This window comes from Varanus komodoensis, unplaced genomic scaffold (genome assembly GCF_004798865.1).
Source record: "Varanus komodoensis strain SLA01 unplaced genomic scaffold, ASM479886v1 scaffold3, whole genome shotgun sequence".
NCBI classification, from domain to species: Eukaryota; Metazoa; Chordata; class Lepidosauria; order Squamata; family Varanidae; genus Varanus; species Varanus komodoensis.
This window is the reverse complement of record NW_025335761.1, coordinates 1,751,891-1,771,874: the sequence shown is the minus strand read 5'-3', so window position 1 is coordinate 1,771,874 and position 19,984 is coordinate 1,751,891. Positions and strand designations below refer to the sequence as shown.

General features: G+C 42.2%; 1 protein-coding gene across 16 annotated transcripts in view; it reads left to right on the top strand.

Moving 5' to 3' along the window:
* The first annotated feature begins 3,596 nt into the window (after positions 1 to 3,596).
* The window catches only part of LTO1 (LTO1 maturation factor of ABCE1), a 35,369-nt gene continuing 18,981 nt past the window's right edge, over positions 3,597 to 19,984 (top strand). For 3 of the 16 annotated variants that reach the window (XM_044435651.1, XM_044435649.1, XM_044435647.1), the window contains exons 1-6: positions 3,611 to 3,777; positions 5,576 to 5,681; positions 5,987 to 6,057; positions 8,527 to 8,644; positions 8,771 to 8,907; positions 15,725 to 15,849. In XM_044435651.1, the coding sequence (XP_044291586.1) occupies positions 3,719 to 3,777; positions 5,576 to 5,681; positions 5,987 to 6,057; positions 8,527 to 8,644; positions 8,771 to 8,839 (423 nt within the window). In that variant the 5' untranslated portion in view covers positions 3,611 to 3,718 and the 3' untranslated portion in view covers positions 8,840 to 8,907; positions 15,725 to 15,849. Of the gene's footprint in view, positions 3,778 to 5,575; positions 5,682 to 5,986; positions 6,058 to 8,526; positions 8,645 to 8,770; positions 8,908 to 10,920; positions 12,841 to 15,724; positions 15,850 to 19,984 lie in introns of those variants that run through there. The other 13 variants (XM_044435654.1, XM_044435652.1, XM_044435648.1 and 10 more) reach the window with 8 other exon arrangements.

Sequence of the window (19,984 nt, the reverse complement as noted above, 5' to 3'; positions counted from 1 at the left end):
ATGTGATGCCCTCCAGATGTTTTGTACTACAATTCCCATCAGCACCAGAACAGCTAATGAGCCGGTTATGGAAGTTTGTTTATTTTTCAATTTATAGCTTGCCTTTTTCCTACAAAGGGCTCAAGGCAGCTTACATCATTCTCCTCCTCCATCTTATCCCCACAACAACAACCCTGTGAGGTAGGCTGGGCTGAGAGGCTGTGACTGGCCCAAAGTCACCCAGTGGGCTCCATGGCCGAGCGGGGACTAGAACCCAGATCGTCTGAGTCCCAGTCCTATGCTCTTAACCACTACTCCACACTGGCTCTCAGTTGACCAAATCAGGTTGGAGGAGCCAAATCTAAGTGAAGGTAATCTTTTTTTCATCAAAGAGTGCATTGCCATGAACAGAAAGTCTGATTTTTTTAAACTGTCTTGCTTTTCTCAGAAAATAAAGTATAATCTTTGTTTGTATCACTACATTATATATTTAAAAATGTAGCTGTGAATGAGGTTCATTTATGTTCAGGAGAATGACACTTAAGCTGTAGTAGCACAAATATTTGTTTCTACCTCAGTTGCTAAAGGAAGGAGAGGACTGCAGCCTGAGGCCTTAAATGGTTTGCAGCCAGGATATCTAAAAGATTGCTTCCTCCCATATGAAAAAGTCCATAGATGAAAGTCTGCTTTGGAGGACATGAGTGCCCTGTCACCAAAAGAGGTCAGGTTATATTATATGCAGAGTTCTTCTATCTATCTATTGTTTCATGCTGTCAAGTCATCTAAGATGTATGGCAGCCGTATGAAGGAATGCCCTCTAAATTATATTTTTTACAGTCCCAATCAGTTCCTGTAAACTCCAGGCTGCAGCTTCCTTTCTGGAATTGTTCTATCTCATAGTTTATCTTTTTCCTCTTCTACCTGGCAAGATGGTTTTCTCCAGTGATTCTTGTCTTCTCGTGATGTGTCCAAAGTACTGCAGCCTCGGTTTCATCATTTTTTCAGAAAGTTCTGGCTTGATTTGACCTAGGATTCACTTCATCTGTCTGTCAGTCCAGGGTATTCACAAAGCTCCCCCTGCCCCCCGCAGATGTTTTAAACACCCATTTTCTTCTAGCCAGCTTTCACACCCATACATAGTGCTTGTATGGAAATGTAACAAAACATATGTCACTGCTTTCAGTTCACAGTTCTTCTGACTCATGGTCAAGTTAAGTTCAGTAAGACAAATCTGTTCTTTATGTGGACTTTAAATTCCCCAGGAATGTTGTATTTTGGCACTGTACTCCTGTTAGTAATCTTTTGAGCTTTCCTCTGATTTTTTATATTAATAGTTCATGGTATGTTGTTCATGTTCAGCAGTTCAGTCATGTCTGACTTATAAGTGATCCTATGGGCCAAATTTCGCCACACTTTCTGATCCCGTGCCACCTCTTTCAGCTGAACTATGCTCTGGCCTGCATCCTCTTTGATGGAGTCCAACCACCTCGCTCTTTGGCGACCTGGTTTTGTCTGGCCGCTGAGCATTCCAAGTATTATATCTTTTTTTAATGAGCTTGATTGTGTGCCGTGGCCAAAATATGTGAGTCTCAGTTTTGTTATTTTGCCAACCAGGGATGCGTCTGGTTTAATATGCTCTAGCACCTGCTTGCTTGTCAGCCCTGCTGTCCATGAAATGTGCAGGAGCCTCTGCCAACATCACAGCTCCAATGAGTCAATTTTCCTCTTGTCTAGCTTTTTTCATTGTCCAACGTTCACAGTTGTAGGTTGCTGTAGGAAAAACAATCACTCGAACCAATCAGATCATGGTGACTACCATGCAAACACATACTTCAGCCATGTTGGCTGGGGCATCCTGGGCAATTTTTTTTCTGTCTAAACATCCATGAAATTATGCCCATTATTATGAAAATTATATTCTTTCACTACCCCTCTGCAAGCTAGTCTATGCCAGAACAGGAGAAAGAAGAAATGAGATTCATATCTCCATTTCAAAATACCCTTGTTTGCCTTCTCATTCTGTTCCACTATTTTTGAAATTGAAACTAAGTACATGAACACTGGGAACTGTTGGAACCAAAGTGCTACAGGAAATGTGTTTGCACAAATACTAAACAGAATACATGTGTTTTAAGAAGTCTGACTGACTCTTTCCTGGATTGCCATGTATGATCTGAGTATAAAGACTGAAGGCCTTTGTTTCTCTAACATGCAAACCTGACATCTCCAAACTGTTGGCACCAGAGGCTGGTGGCTCCCATGTCACTCTGAACTATACAAGATCTATCCCTGGTGGTGAACCCCATTCCCAAACTAGCTTCAGTACTACGGACAGTTCATTAATGTTTCAAAGTACAATCTGGAATGACTACACTTGCACCACTGGCATTGGAACCACCAGCCTCCACTGCCCAGAGGTGAAATGTTGCTTGGGAAGAAAGACCTCTGGGCAAGTGGGGAATGATCCAGGAGACCAAAGTTAGTCCTGACCTCAGCCCAGAAGCAGGTACCTGAATCCTTTCTCCCTTGCTCTCACACAGAAATATGCAAGAACATTATTATTTTTAGCTTAATCACTGCAATTTGTCAAGTTCCAGAAACAAAAATAAAATATAATGTTCTGAGACTCTTTGTCAAGTTTCTCCATCATCCATTGGACATAAGACAGACAGTGACAGCAGAAAGGGCCTTTTTGGTTTTGGTGCCCTGTCTTTGAAATAGCACCCCCCCACACACACACACAGACTCCATCTCCAGCTTCTCTCATACTATCCATTTTCTTTTCTTTCCTCTGCACCATACGCACATTTAAAAAAAAATGCCAGGCTTTTTGGGTCTATCAGTTGTTGTGCATTTCAGAACTGGAATTATATCTGCCCTGGAGCTTTTTCCTGTTCTTTTAGCTTGTGGTTAATAGACTTTTTATCCTCTGTTCATTAAATTTTACCCCATTTGATGTTTGTACTAATTCTGCTGGCAAGTTTTATACTCAAGTGTTATGCTTTTGTTGCAACGTGTTTCCTTGCAAATCTAGCTGTCCAGGGAACCAGTTGAAAAAGAAAGTAAAAGAGCGACGTAGAGCTGTATGGACTTATTTTTATTCGAATTTCGTTGCAATGGAAGTAAGAGTGGGGAGATTAGGATAGGAAATATGGAGGGAGGAGGACAGCATTTAGAGAAACGTGAATTTGTGCAAATGTATTCACAAGTTCTGATCTTTCTTCTCAGGAGGAGTTAAGGAGAAAAGGCGCTAAACTGAATGCGACATATCACGAAGCTCCTGAAAAACAGGCTGGCCGAAATCAAACAGGGGGATTAATTTTTGCGCATGTGTATGCCTGTCTAGAGTCTGGAAACTTCTGAGAGGAGACGGCTGAGCAGTGAACAGTAAGAAACTACAAGCAATAAGAGAATAAAAGCAATTAATTAAAAACAGTCCCAAGTCCCAGCCACACGTGCACCATTCCCCAGCCGGCTTTTGTTTCGCAAGGGAGACGCGCCCCCTCTAGTGGTTCACCCGGGGAAGAAAGAAAAGCAGGTGGCGTGACGAGGGAGAGGGAGAGAGAGCGGTGGTCCGGCTCTGACGTCATGAAGGACGTCAAACCCCCCTCTGGAGCATGCGCGACGAGGCCGCTCGAGGTTAGTGCCTCTGGCTTGCCGTCGTTCGTCACCCAGAGCGTGAGGAGACCATGTGATCCGCAAACGCAGCCACGGCTCGGGACGGAGTGAGGCAGGAGCGATGGAAGCGGGTGCGTGCGAGCAGGACGCCTTCGAGGCCATCGTCATGGCAGACTCCAGGTATGGCCGGGTCGTAGTCTCAGCTCTGCTCCGGCCTTTGGTGTCCGCGGCCGAGAACGCCTCTCTGCCGCCCCGCCTCCAATTCTGCGCGGGCGGAGGCGTGGGAAGGCGTGTGTCCGTTGCTGCCGACGGGACTGCGCCGTGCACGAGCCTTCCCAGCTGGGAGCTCCGCCCAGATGTTCTGGATGGCCGCTCTCCGCAGCCCTGACCCCTGGCCGTGCAAGCAGGCGCTGGTGGGAGTGGTGGGCCAGAACACTTGGGGGGCAGCAGCTTGGGAAAGGCTGGGACGGATGACCGTCGAGCCCTCCTGAACGTCGTTTAACTAGTTTCTTATAGGCTGCCTTTGTCTTAAAGTATTTGCTCTGGGAAGTGTGAAGAAATTGGTAGTGTTGTTATCTCGGATAAAGATTATTAATAATCGCCACTCTGGGTTAATTGGCTAACCTGATTCCAGGGTGTTTGTTTTCAGCAACTATTTTGCAAATTGGCAGTATTGATAATGAGCTTGTCACTGCCTGTGCTTTCTCTGCTTGATTTTCTCCAACCTCACTGTTTACAAGTCTGCCCTTGCTACTGTCTGGATGATCAACATGAATTTGGTGCTTCTGGTGACTCGGGGGTCAAATTGGACAGCCTTTCCAGAGGAGAGTGTGACCAATGGAAATGAAAGACAGAGTTCCAGAAAAATCACCAGGCTCTGACTCGCTCCTCCTCTGCTTGCTGATGTCATTCCACAAAGCACCCAAGGCATTTTACATGCCAAACCAGGCCAAAACCTGAATGGAAATGGATGCCCTCAGTTTCACTGAAGTGCCCTGAGTTGATAAACAATCACATGCCTGAACAGCTTGGCCCTGGTGGTGATGTTAGCCACTGAACTATTCTTGGAAAACCTTCTAGTTGCAAAGATGGTATTTCTGGCAGGAGAGGGTGCACTGTTGCCTCTTTTAAGAAGGCTAGAACCACTCTCTTCCTAATAAGGAATTGAGCACCTCCCTGACCCTGCCAGTCATCCCCTCCCTGCTGGATTTAGTAAGCTATGAGAGATCAAGCATGCCTTGATCTTGAACCTGACCAAGCACGAGGGTTATCGTGCCAATCTACTGTGATAAGCACTGGTGTGACATATTGTTTAGAGTATGTATTCATTTGTGCACAGTATAGTAAAGTATGCGAACCACTCCCTACTTTGTTTGGCCCCACATCAAACAATTCTCTTTCTCCCTTATGTCTGTAAGAAAGTTATGCACACCCATGTATAAGGACCATGGAAACATTTTAGTCTTTTATGGTGTGTTTTATATTAAGGTCTCCTATATTAGGAGATAGATTAATATGATCAACTTATTGGGCAGTATCCTATTTGGCGCTAATGCTACAATAAATTAAACTGCACAAAGCTACCTTTAGCACAGTGTCAGTTGTGTTTGCTGGCATGATGGGCTTTTGGGAAAACCCACCACCCCAGCAAATGGCATTAGCATTGCATTAGATACGGCTTACACTAGTATGGTGTAATTGGATTAGTATTTATGCTGAACAAGATTTTGTCCAATGTGTTTTATTCCATGTTAGTCCTACTTAGAGTAGGCTCTTGAAATGGATGGGACCTACATTATGCGAACTTTTACATAGCGTAGTGCCACTAACATCATGCAGTTTGCTAATCAGTCAAGATTACTGCATGGCCATAGCTATTGCATTATTAGATTCACTTCTTTAACATTAACACGTGAAGGATTGGACTGTTAGATGTTTTTGCGGCTTCAGACTTACACTTCATTTTTCCTTTTTACAGATTTCATGGAGAAGGCTATCAGGAAGGTTATTCTGAAGGGCTTCAAGCGGGTGTCATTGAAGGAAGGCAGTATGGGTTGCAGCAGGGTGCCAGCATCGGCTTGGAAGTATGTGTTAAAATTTAAATCAGCATTCTGATCAAAAGAAGTGACATTATTTATGCTCAGCTGAATAGGACTCTATGCATACATTTCACTGCTTCTATAATTCTGTAACTGAACATATTGCCCAAACAATCTCATTATTTAAATAGCTTCATTTAGACTAAGTTAAGCTTCTGAAGTTGTGCTTTTACTTAAGCCCATGCAAGTGGTTCCTTGGGCATTTTTTAAATTTGTCATTTGCGTTCTTTAAGAAGAAATAATCCTATTGGCAAAAAAGAGCAATAAATGATCTATTTTCAAATTTATAGATCGGATCATACCTTGGTTTTGCAGTGACATGGCAGAGGCTTCTTCATAAAGGATCAGATGGAAAACACAGGTAGGTTTTAAAAAGGAAGCCACTGTTTCCCTAATAAAATCATGCTGGCAGAATGGATGAGAGGTTGATTTGTGTTGTGTGTGCTGTTTCCCACCACCACCTTGAAACCTTCTATAGAAGGAGACACACTGGAACAGTAGAGCAATTGATGCTGGGGTCTGCGGAATGGCAGGGAAATCAGGATAACTCTCTACCCCTTTCAGCCAGTGAGCACATGCTGAACAAATGTCAGCCCAGGATGCCTGAAGGGAAAAAAGAACTGAGTCTGACCCACTGTCTTACTTTTCATGGGCTTGTTCGCATTTGATTCCTAGAACTATGATGTTTTTCCTTTGGCTCAGAAAGGTCAAACTTGTTCATTGAGCAAAGAAGATAAAGAGGGAGACTGTATCAGCCTGAGATATACAGTAAAGTCCCTCCCTCCCTCCGTGTGTGTGTGTGTGAGAGAGAGAGAGATTGAGATTGAGATGGACAGACAGACAACACTGCTTGGGAACATGTGCTTGCAGTATTATTTAAAGGTCAAACATGGTCATATTAGCAGATGTGGACCTTTTCAGTATCATAAATTATGTGATTTTGGTGATGTTCCAGCAACTTTGCACATATAGTGGTATTCAGAAGTGATGCAGAATGCTCGAGTCTTTTGCATATATAGCAATGCTTAGGCATAGTATTCAGCCTCTTTAAGTGGAGTTTTCTGAAGTTTCTATATATTGTTTTGCCTCATTAAAATAAAGGATTCAAGTCAAGCCAGGCCCCCTCCCCCCCGCCCAAATAATGCAATTCTGGCTGAACTACTACAGCATGTACGGAGTGCTTGAAAACAGCCTGCCAGTAAATATCATATCATGCAGAGGCTGTTTCCATTTCTCCTTCAGATAGAGAGGTAATTCTAATTTGGCAGGAATCCACTTTTAGACACTGAGAGGTGAGGTCATGTGTGGAAGAATATCGGTGCTTTTTCATAGATGAACATTTCTGGGCTCATTGCCTGGCAGATGGATACCTCTCTGTTCTCTCAAGTGCCAGATTGCTAAATAGGGGTATTTCCTTGTGAGTTGCAATTGCAGGGCCTCCTCTTGCTAGCTAGTGCTCTGAGGAGCAGGGGGCAGGGAACACTGCAGTCCTCTGACATTGATCATAGCAGTGGACATTTATCCTGCTTATTTTAAAGCACACATGATTTAAGCTACATGAAACCAAAGCAAGCAAACAAAAAAGCAAAGATGCACTAGACCATGACGGGGGGGGGGGGGAATAGAAATCCCCAGCTGGCCAGCCCCTTTTTTAGGACCAACCAAACGGCCACAATGTCACACAGTGCCTTTGCTGGCTCTTGCAGAAAAGTTCACAGGAGAACAGCACTGCCAAAATGTCTTCTGTCTGCTTCTGACAAACCCACGTATTTCTTTCCCTGTTTACTACTTGCAAGGGCTTGCTTGATGAAAACGGGGACGTAAAAGATGAGCTCAGTTGAATGGCTCAGGAAGTGCAGCAACACTCAAAAGACTGCCGTGTTGTTATGCACCAAAGTACAAGCACCAAATCCACTGTTTCTGTCCAGATACAGACATTTTCAGAGCAAAAGCAAGCCCTATGGGCACCTTCTCCCAATTCACATCCCTGTCAGTGCATTAGGAGAAGAAATGGAAACTGTGTCCATGTTGTCTTTCTTGGCAATAGTTTCCAAAATGTTCCAAACCACATGTTTCAGTTCTAGTCACTACAGGGGCTTCCCGTTTCCTAGTGGGAAGCATACTTGAGGAAGGAGTGGATGAATGGAGAGTTAAAAGGAGCACAGAAAGGTTGAATTCTGCTCTCTCTCTGAGGAGCTCTTCCCATGAGGACAGTGACAGACACCAGACTTAGGTGAGGAGAAGCCACTAAAACAAATGTTTGAGGAGAGCTGGGACTGCTTCCTTGAAAGTGAATTCAGAGGTCCACCTGATTTGCAGTTTTTAATCAGTCAGTAAGATGAATTAATGAACTAATGTAACACTTCCAGAAATCCGCTTGTCTATTATTGATACTAAATAAATCATAGAAATTTGGCTGTTTGAAAAAGCAGGTTTTTCTGACAGATTGTTCCTGTACGCTCCTCATGCATCATGGCTGCATCTCATCCTGCTCTAAGAATGGCATGTCTCCTTTGGTGCAGTCCTTTGGGAAGTGCTAGTCCAGGCATCGTTATCCTTTATTTTTGCTGTGAATGCCAAATTGTCCAGGGCACCCGCACTGCAATAAGCACCACCAAAATCATGGAAGTGGTGGCAGTGATGATAATGAGGATGATTAACTAGTGAATGTAGTCTTAGTTTTGTGAATTCTCTCATGTTGGTGTGATACTGAAATTATATTGCAAGGGGGCTGAGTGAACCAAAGCCAGTATTTCAGAGCTGAATATTCAGAAGGTCACACTCTTAATTGGTGACTAAAATCAGTGTATTTGTGTGTGCATTTTTTCAGGAAAAAGATAAAAGTACTGGAGTCTTTAATAGAGATGATTCAGAAATTTCCTCGTGAGGATCCAGTCTATGACAAACTTCAAGAAGACCTGGTGAACATCAGAGGACGGTTTAAACAGGTCTGTAACTGTTCGTTGTCTGCTGTTCAAATGGAATGCCGATGCGATTGTAAAGGTCAGATGAGGTTGATGCAGAGCATAAATGCAATATAAATCATCATTTGTACTTCTTGTTTTTCTTTCTAGGTGTGTTCATTATTGCATATTCCATCTGATTCTAGACTTGGTTCTGAGGGAGCTGCTCTTACATTCTGAAATAAGCATGAAAAAGAAGAAAGCTTTGATAGGATCCTCACCAAGAGAAACCTTACATGGATAAAGGGGTAAAGCCAATAAATTAGTTTTACGTTACTTGAATTTTATGTTACTCTTAGTTCAGTTGGCATGTGCTAGATTGCATTGGATGTTAGTCCTACTTAGAGTAGTCCCACTAAAGGGAATTGAAAGACTAATAAGGCTTATTAATTTTACTGGGGCTACTCTAAGTAGGGCTAATATTAGATACAATCCTCTGGCTTATGAATACAGTGACTCCATGATGATTTCGATTAAAGTACTGTTCTGCATCAGCTGAATGTTGGGATTTATATTGGCCCATAACAGGGCGACATAAGAAGGATTTATTACTCTCCCAGGGCCATTTCTATTAGGTAGACAGTGTGATTTAGGGCACAATTCTATGGCCTCCTGACAACATCATGGGATACCTTGGAGTCCCAACTCTGGCCTTGGGAATGTTTTCTAACCTCAGAGGGCGCTGCCCCCTCTGCCAGCACAGCCAGCTGGATTCTGAAGATGGAAGACCACATTTGCAGCTGGCACAGTGTGCAAAATGTTCTTGGGGATGAAGGGAAGAGTGAGGCACTGCCATCATCCAAAGAATCCTGACAGTGTCTTACAAGAGGGGGAAAATGTCTAGATGGTTGAAATTTGCTGTCAAAATGTTTTGGAGGATGAGGAGAGAATGGAGGCAGTTGCTGCAGTGGTATTCCTCACATCCTCCATGGAATGCCTGTAATCCGCTTGATTTCAGAGGGTAGCACACAGCCACGTTGGATTGTGCCCTTAGGCATTCCAAACTCCCAGCATGCCTAGTAAGTTTTCAGGTAATTCTTGAAAGCAGACATTTAGTTAATTGAATTAACATTCTGTTGAAAGTAAGCAACAAGAAATATTTCACTATATTAGTGTAACAAATGCAGTAAATTGTATAGCATTGATGTTATCCATGTATATATTTGTGTGTATCATACATGTAGTGGAGTCTCAAATGGCACATAATGTAATTTGTATATTGTGGACAACTTTTTTCAATAGATGCCTGACCTCTAGGCACTCAGTACATTTCTCGTGTCAACAGCTTTCCTGTTATATGATTATTGTTGTTGTTATGATTATTCAGCTCACACAGCTTCAGAACTGAGATGGGGGGACTTGGTCGTAATACATTTTATGAAATTAAAGCTTTTAGAAATACAGCAACACAAGACAGAACCTGTAAAAAATTCCCAGGAGATGGGAATAATTAGCTTTGGGAGGGGTGCCTTCCAGGGCCAATCTGCACCCCAGCCTGGGGAACATATTGTCTTCCAGATGTTGTTGAACTCAAGTTCTCATTAGCCTCAGCTAGCCTGCACAGTACTAGGGGATGATGGGATATGGATGGACATAAGTTCCAGAGCCTTGGTTTAAAGGATCTTTTATCGGGAGTGGGGAGGGAATGAATTGGACTTAGAGTCAGTCTCCCTCTTGCCCTCTCTTTTGGCATCCAGTTAAGAGAAAGTAGATGGCAGGACTGACTCCCAGCCCTGGTCATGCTCTGCATGCTGCTCTTAGCTGCCGTAACTGCAAGGCAACATGAGAGCAGCAAACATGCAATACAGAGAAGCTCTTTCCGACCCCAGAATTCTTCCTTGCCTTAGAAGTTCTCACACCCTGCTGAGTCCCACTCCTGCCTTTCTCCCATATTTTGTTCCCAGTATGTCCTCACTCACTGTACTTTCCTCACTTCCTCTGTTAATACATTTTTGGGTGCTGGCATGCTTCTGTTTTCCTGCTGTGTGCACAACATCATTTGGGTATGACCCTCATTTTGACCTGTCCCTCCCCTGAAACTCCAGAGATCAAGTAACGGTCTTAGATCAAGGAGGAGGGTGGATGGGGATCTGAGGGGTCACAGTGACCTCCAGGCTGCCCTGCTGTGCTGCCTGTGTGCGTGCCCGGAGCGGGGGAAACAGGATTCCCGTTGGATCCTCCGGCATGCAAGGGCTGCACCCAGATGGGCAGGATTGTACTCTTTCTAATTAGCTGCCCTTCCCTGATCTGCTTTCTTTCAGAAGTTCTGGATTTCAACTCCCATTAGCCCAAGCAGCATGACCAATGGTTAGGAACCCTTGAAGCAGTCCAGATATCTGGAGGGCACCAGACTGGGGAAGTATGGTTTGGATGATTGAGAAAAAATTCCAAGTGAGAAAGCAGCTGGTTTAGGGCCCCCTGGTGGGAAAAGTAATTATATCAACTAGGTAGCGGCATAGGACGGCTTTTGTGTTCCACTGGAAATTCCAAAGTTTACACATACACACACAAACACCATCATTTGTTAAAAGGCAAAACACAATTGCCTTTAAAATGAATGAGATTTGGCTTACTGAACCTCTTTTGGAATGCAGAACTCTGAATTCAACTTTTCTTAAAGGGCTCTAGTTCCATGTTTTTATATCTTGATTCTATTGTAAAATTGGGGACAATGCAATGACATCCAGTTTGCCTCTAATGTCACTGATGTGCAATTTATTGCCAATCTATCAGTAGTCTCTTCTTCCTTACACTTGTTTTTGTGTTGAATATTCTCTCTGGTTTCCTAAGATCCATTGTGGATTGTTCAGTTGTAAGCATTACTTAAACTTCATCCGAAACTATCACTATTACTATTATCTGTTATGCTTATAATGCAACTTGAACATACCGCTTCATGAGGTGAGGACATATGCAGATTGCCTTGTATCATGTCTCCACACTGATGTTGAAGCTATTCTTTCTGGATAACCTCTATTTTGTACTAAAACATCACTGGGTAACTTTGGGTAAGTCACTGACTTTTAGCCTAACCTACCTCACAGGGCTGTTGTGAGGATAAAATGGAGAGCAGGATTATGTAAGCTGCCTTGGATTCCTTGCAGGAAAAAGTGGAATATAAATATAATAAAAGTACAATATATACAGAATTGAATCCTCTGGCAGTCCAATCCATTACCTAAACTAAATAAATACATACATACATATATATATATATATATATATATATATATAATTATTCTAATCTATTTATTTTTATCATTTGAAAAGAAAAAAATGGTAAAATAAGCAACTGTAGAAACATGGTGAAAAATTCTGTACTAAAGGCAGGGAAGAGAAGAAATTCAGAAGTGGCACTGCTAGTCCCCAATTGAAAACTTGGATCCAGACTTGCAAAAATGGTCGTCCAGCTCCCCCTGCTCCATCCATGCCATTATAGATATCCTCCTGACCCTTCAGAGAGGGTTCTTGGTGGTGCTGGGAGCAGGAGATGGAAAAGCATTGTGATGTAAGCAGCCTTCCACTCAAGTAGTTTTGGATCCGAATTCTGTGTAGTCAAAAGGAACAGGCTAGTTCTGTCCTGTGACTTGCTTTTGGCACTTTTAAAGCACAGGCAGTCAGAAGACAAACTTCCAGAAATTTAGCACTGAAGCCAGAAGCCCCTGCAGTCATGACCATGAGCTGTGAAGACTAACAGATCTGCTTTCTGCCCATCCCTATTGTGTAAATGTCACTGATCACTATTGGTCAGAGAAGCAGGTGCTCCTTCAGTGCTTGCCTTTCTCATCCCTTCTCCATTCCATTTTTTCCTGTTGTGTCACTTCTGTTGGATTGTGAGCCTTTGGGAAGGAATAGTCTTATCTTTCAATGTATGTTCACCACTTAGACAATGTTTAGGTGCATTGGAAGAAGTGTCAAACAGGAATAAGTGTACAGTTCAATGCCTTGCGTTCTTAAAATTTTATTAAAATTTCTTAAAATCTTAAAAAAAAATCTTAAGATCCATCTCCTCACAAATAGCTATTTGGCATCATGATCTTTGTCTTGTTCCTTAAGACTATTACAATTTCTGGGGTTTAAAAAACAACATTGAAAGAAAAAGAATTTTTTTTTTTTTCGATTTATATCCTGCCTTTTTCCTACAAAGGGCTCAAGGCAGCTTACATCTCCTCAGCCATCTTATCCCCACAACAACAACCCTGTGAGGTAGGTTGGGCTGAGAGTCTGTGACTGGCCCAAAGTCACCCAGTTGGCTCCATGGCTGAGCGGGGACTAGAACCCAGGTCGCCTGAGTCCCAGTCCCATGCTCTTAACCACTATACCACACTGAATTGGATGAGTATGGTGACTTCTCTGCCTGTGTGCCAAATATCTTCTGTTTTGCCTTGGAAAAAGAGAAGGTGACAATTGGGGCAGAGGGCAGCAACTAGGGGGAGAGCCTTTTTGGTGATGGCCCTCCATCTTTGGAGTAACCTCCCTGCTGTGGCCCACCTGGTGCCAAATTTTCCATCTTTGCATTGCCAGGGCAAGACAGCCCTCCTTGAGGAGGTCTTTAAAGACCTCCCTGAGCTTAATTATTCTGACATAATTATTCAGGCATCATTACCCTTGGCCAGGTCTTTTTAATTTAATTGTAATGTTTTATGCTATCTTAAATTAATTTTTAATTCTTGTTAATTGGTTTCATCTATTGCATTTACTGTTTTTATACCTTGATATAAACTGCCCAGATATTATAATAGTAATAGTATAATATATAATAATAGTATAATATTTTATTATAATAATAGTATAATATATAGTATAATATTATAATAATAGTATAATATATAATAGTATAATATTTTATTATAATAGTATAATATTTTATTATAATAATAGTATAATATATAATAATAGTCATGAGGAGGAGGAAGAGGTTGAAATTCCAAATTGGGGGAGCCCAGAAGAGCTAATGTGCAGTCCCTGGCAGTCCACCCACTCCCTTCAAGCACTCCTTGCTGCATGAGGTCTATTGGATGAGGATGAGAAAGGATATCTGTTTAAAATCGGAATATTTTAGTGGTAGAGGAGGATTTAATAAATGCATACATTGACTTACATTCAGCTGTGCTTGGCTGCCAGCAAGATGGGTTCCCTCAGTCCCAGGTGCTCCTCACTAAATTGTTTTGAAGGGTGGGGCACCCTCCATCAGATTTTGGGGAGGGGAGGAAAAGGAGCTCCTGTTGTGCAAGAAGTTGGTTGACATAATGTTGGCTGTAACAGTCCTTTGGGCCTTGGAAGATCTTTGAGGAGCACATAGATCAGTGGTAAAGCATCTACTTTGCATGCAGAGGGGACCACATCTGATCCCCGGCCTCTCCAAAAGCACTTGCTGGAAACCCTCAAGAGGCACTGCCACACTAGGGCTTTCTAAGTTCCTTTTTTACTAGTCAAGCACCATGCAATCGCCAAACCTCTGCTTTTAGAGTTAGCTTGCTCGTTGTTAAGGAACAACAGCTGTTTGGGGAACCAATTGGTGTTTGGTTCTTTAGTTCTGAAACAAAGAACTGGTATGGTTCTACCAAAAAACCCTAACCCTAAAATAGCATGCTGTGTTCATTTCAGTCCAACTCTATAGAACCTACTTTTGGAGGAAGGGAGGTAAAATAACAACAAATCTACCCATGCCCAAATATTACAGACTAGGTTAGAAAAGGTGTTGATTCCTTTATATGGGATTTGATTTACACAGAGGACATGAGATTAATCTCAATTTGCAAGGTTTTCTGAAACCTAAGATCCATAAACTCTTTTATGTCTACACCTATTGTTCTCAGTGCTCCCAAATTAAATATACGCCATGCCAAGTGTGGAATGTCCTTTTTCCAGGCGGCAGCTTTTAAGGTAAAGATTTAATTATATCAAAGACTCTGCACTTAGGAGTAACACAACCCAGACCATTAAAATCTATATGAAAATGTCTCTTCTGTGTAAGAACTTCCACTGATGTTTGACACAGACAACAGTGGCCCTTGCGCTTTGATCGTAGGTAGTGTTTGCTGCCTTTTATGTTTTCCATCTACAATCCATTTTACGAATTAGCTTTCTAAATTATTACAAAAACTGTTAGAGCAGAATGTATTTAAACTTGAATGTTTTGTTTTGTTTTGTTTTATAAGGAAAGGAGATAGTTAATAGCACTAGGATAGGGTGTTCGTTGACTACCCATATCATGCCATATGATCTTTACTTTCATTGGTAACATTCAATTCAGTTTGCAGATAGTGAAACCAAATTTCCCCAAACATGCATCAGTAGAAATATGGAAATCTATGTACAAGATGAAATGGAGTGTGTTTCAAGTAACTTTTCAAGGTCACAGATTCAGCAACTTCAATGTAAAAGTGCAATTGAACAGGCAGATAGTTGCACACAATGCATTTTTGCATAAATGCATTTTGTTTGTTCCTTCTTCAAAGGAGAAATTTTAAGAAGTGCAATGAATTTATTTACGTATTACCATTTCTGTCAGGAGTGGGGCACCCTTTTTCAACCTGAGAGCTGCCTTTGCTCATACCCAGTCTTCAGGGAGCTGCATGCCAGTGCTGAACAAGACCAAAGTACTATCCTCTCTCCTTTTTGCCCCTGCCCTTCGCTCCCCTTTCTCTTCTCCCTTCTCCCTCATTTCTTGGGGCTGCAGAGCTTAGCAGAGCCCATAAGGTGGTTCACAACATAAAAATACAATTCAAGTGTGTATGTGCGTGTGCGTGTGCGGTGCTCCTGTGCTTAGCCCTGTTACAGTCATGGGTCAGGGATAGGGCAAAGAATACATACCAGCAGTGGTACAGGGGTGAACTTTGATGTGTAGCTGGTCAGCATGACAAAACCCACAGCCACACCCCCAAACCAAGGAAACACATAGGTAGGCATGTTGATCTACATCAACAAATCACTTCTAGCAGTTGCCATCTCCACCTGAAGCAGGTCTTTCACAAAGCTAATGGTTTGAATTGCGCCTTCATGTCCTCGCCATCCAAAATACTTTGCACAAAATACTAATGGAGAGCAATGTCTTGTTGCCAGCAACTGTAAGAGCTAAGCTCAGAGACAGCAGAGAATTCTGAGGGGATATTGTCCATGTCCCTGCAAATAAGAAAGTGTTGGTGCTGTAGCCCTGAGAGCTGACTCCACTACGCCACTGGATATCTGTGAGTATTAAGTTAGTGACATCATACTCTTATTTTAGTGGAGAACAAGAGAGAAGGTTTGCTGTAAGCCGCTATCTTCAGGTGTTCAGTGAAACCTATTAGCTTTAATCAGAGTTTCTAGGGAGGGTGGAAGCCTTTGAGGGATTGATCAAGATGAAATGGGGAATATTCTACCTCCTCAATTGCTAACTAACTGCAATAACACAGCATCCTCTGATTATGTTGGCTGGGGGATTATGGGAACTGTCATCCAACACAATTAGAGGGTGTCAGGTCAGGGAGGTTCACTCAGGAATACGAAGATCACATAATGGGAATGCAGCAGCCCAGATGTCCATGTGTTCAGTGCATGTGAGAAGGTGCACCGTGGATCTACTGACATATAGGGGTGGAGCTTCACCAGGCAAGTGGAAGTTTTGGGTGGAACTTCTTCAGGCATGAGGAAATTGTGGCAGACTGAGGAATCTTCATCTCACAAGCCTCTTCTTGTGTGTGCCAAATGAGCAGACAGCAGGAGCCTGGATGGGTGTGTGTGTTGGTGGCACAGGCCGTGCTGCTTGATACAACTTTGGATATGTGAGCAGCATCTAGTGGGCTCGATGGAACAACTATCAGGTGGATCCACTGTTGGCTAGAGAATCGGACTCTAAGAGTGCTCAACAATTGCACCTTCTCAAACTGAGGGAGACCAAGTGGGATATTGCGGGGTTCAGTCTTGGGCCCAGTGCTCCTCAGTATTTTTATAATTTGGATGAGGAAGTGCAGGGAGTGGTAATCAAATTTGCAAATGACATAAAACTGGATAGGATAGCTAATACCCTGGAAGACCGAAACTAGATTCAAGGTAATCTTGATAGGTTGGTATGCTGGGCTGAAAACAACAAAATGAAACAGTAGGGTCAAATGCCATGTTCTGCACCCAGGAAAAGAAATTACATGTATTATTACAAGATGGGGAAGACTTGGCTCAACAATACTGCAAGTGAGAAAGATTTTGGAAGTGTTGTAGATCACAACATCAACAATGTGATGTGGCTGCATAAAGGACAAATCCTATGTTAGGCTGCGTTAATAGAAGTATCACTAGTTAGGCCTCATCTGGAGTACTGTGCCCAGTTTTAGGAAACATGCAGCCAAGCTGGAAATGGTTCAGAGGAAGACAACAAGGATGATCCAGAGATTGGAAACAAAGCCCCATGCGGAAAGATTGAAAGAAGTGGGCATGTTTAGCTTTGAGAAGGGAAGACTGGGGGGAGATATGATAGCACTCCTCAAGTATTTAAAAGGCTACCACAAAGAGGAAAGATGGAATCTCTTCTCAATTATCCCAGCATGCAGGACAAGGAATAATGGGCTCAAGGTACAGAAAGCCAGATTCTGGTTAGATATTAGAATGCATATCCTGATTGTCAGAGCAGTAAGAGAATGGAACCAACGACCTAGGACGCTTGTGGGTTCTTCCACACTACAGGCATTCAAGATGCAACTGGACAGCCACCTCAGAGGGATGGTTTAACTTGAAGTCCTGCACTGAGCAGGGGGTTGGACCTACTGGCCCTCTGGCTCCTTCCAACTCTACAATTGATGATTCTAAGTGAATGTTCCCTACGTTGTCTTCATTCATCACAGACTAAATGCAGCTATCCAAATAAATGTCCCATCTAGTTTGTCAGTTACAGATAATGCCTTGAGAGCAGAAATGTGAAAACAGGAACAGCTAAAGATAATAAGAGAGAATGAAATACAAATAATTTTTAGGAAACATGAGAAATGAAATGACTTAAAGCAGACCTCTCCAAGCTGGTGTCTTCCAGATGTTTTACAGTTGAACTCAGCCAGCGTGTCTGATGATCAGAAATGCTGGGAGATGTAGCCCAAAATCATGGAACAAGTCTGAGGAAGATAGCCTTAAGCAGAGGCAATTATCTGACATATAAGGCAGGAAGCATATGCTTAAATTTTGAAAGCTGTATAAAATAATGGTATGGCCTATTATGTTGTGTGTTGAAAGGTTATGCAACCAGAAAGAAAGAGTGCTTAAACAGGCAGTAGTAACTATGGTATTGTGTTTGGGTGGGCCAAGGCAGAAAATGAGACGATATTATTGCTTCAGTCCAAATGTAATGCTAATGAATAAAGTTTTGGATGGTTTGGACATTTGGCTAGGAAGGATGATGAACAGATGTGAAAGATATTAAAAAGGATGGAAGGAGATGAATAAAATGAGCAAAATAACAGGAAACTGGTCAACAGTTGGAGGTTAAAAGAAGTTGGTTGGAGACCTCTGGTGCAAACTCAGTAGATGGCCAAGAGTAAGACCCTATTGTGTCAGCTTCTCAAACACACAAACACACTGACCTTGCCTTAGTACTACACATCAGGGAAAGCAATCTCACAAATTCCTCTTTACTGAAATCCTATGAATGACAACCTATTAAGTTATGGTGAGTACCCAAACAGTAATGCATGGCCAGGGGTTGACAACCTTTAACACTCAGAGAGCCATTTGGACCCATTTCCCACAGAAAAGAAAACACCAGGAGCCGCAAAATCCTTTTGACATCTAAAATGAAGATAACACTGCATATATCTTTTTTTTTACCTTTATGCTATGTATAAAAAACTATAGTGTGTTGCATTTATGAAATCAATGAACTGCTACAGAGAAAACAAATTTTTATTTCTGCATGCAACAAAAACATTTTGAACTCCGAAAAAAAAGATGCTGGGTTGAAGGTTACTTTCAAATAAAATACTCAATGTCTATTTGAGCCCTCCTCGTATGTATGAAATAAAAAGCCAAACTTAAATTATCCACCTGCAGCAAACCAAAAATGCCGTCTGCTTCTGTGTGCCCTCATCCTTTTATCACGTGTATTGGAGGGTGCAGTCAGCTGTCAACCTGAATAAAAAAAGGACTAACTGATACTTTCATACAGTAAGTAGAGTTTCTGCAGTACAACAAATATAAATAATAGTCTGGTGAAATATTGAACAAACATCCCTCTCCCAGTGTAATAATGTTGCTGGAATTTTTATAAGAATCTTCTTAAAACAAGGAAGTAGATCTATATCTTCATTATGATTTAGCTGCAGCTCTTGTTCAGTCACTAAAAACTGTTTTTTTTAATCTTACATTATAAACTTTCATATATTTTGAATAGGAGAACAGCTTCTTGCAAAGTCGAAAGTCAGTGCTAAAGGGCTGCATGCATTAAACAGCAAACCCCATAAGTTTGTCAGCAGTAAAAGCAAATTAATCTACCCACATACCATTAAACGTTCAGTTTTCTTCAGAAACTTTTCGATTTATCCATGGTTGGCCTACTGGGGGAAAAAGCTCAGTAAATTGGTGCGGGTCACAGATTGGCGGCTGTGACACATATTTTGAGCAACGGAGCCTCAGCAGAGGGATTCAAGATCCATGTGTGGGCTCTGGAGCCGCGGGTTGCCGATCCCTGCTCATGGCTGTCTGCTTGTTGTATCTGAGGTGGTGGCAGGGAAGCCACCTTGCAATTGGCTTATTTAATTAAAATAGAATGTGTTTATTAAAGGCCTCAGAAATAATTTTTTCAGGTATTATACAAAATGCAACACAAAATAAAAACTACTAAATCAGCCAACAATATAAAACCAATAAATAGGGAATACAGCTTAAGATATACTACACATACAAAAACTAAATGCACTGGGAAGGAAATTTTTCACATCACGGGGAAAACCCTCTCTCTGGTCGTCATCTTCCATCAAAACAAGGGGACTTGGAGAACAGCTTCCATGGATAAATTTAAGGCCTAAGTTTGAAAAATGATGCTGGAGGAGAGCCCTTCAAATACCCTGGACTGACAGAAAGACAAACAAATGGGTCCTATAGCAAAGCAAGTCAGAACTTTCCCTGGAAGCTAACATGCTGAAACTGAGGCTGTTGTACTTGGGGCACAAGATAAGTAGGCCGGACCATTGAAGAAGACATTCACTCGGGAAACCTGAATGCAGAGGCAGAAGAAGAGATGGGATGGATCAGTTCCATTAAAGAAGCCACAACAGAGCTGAGCTGAGCGGGGCTGTCAAGGACTGGACATTGTGGAAGCCATTCATTTATAGGGTCTCCATAAGTCAGACATGACTTGATGGC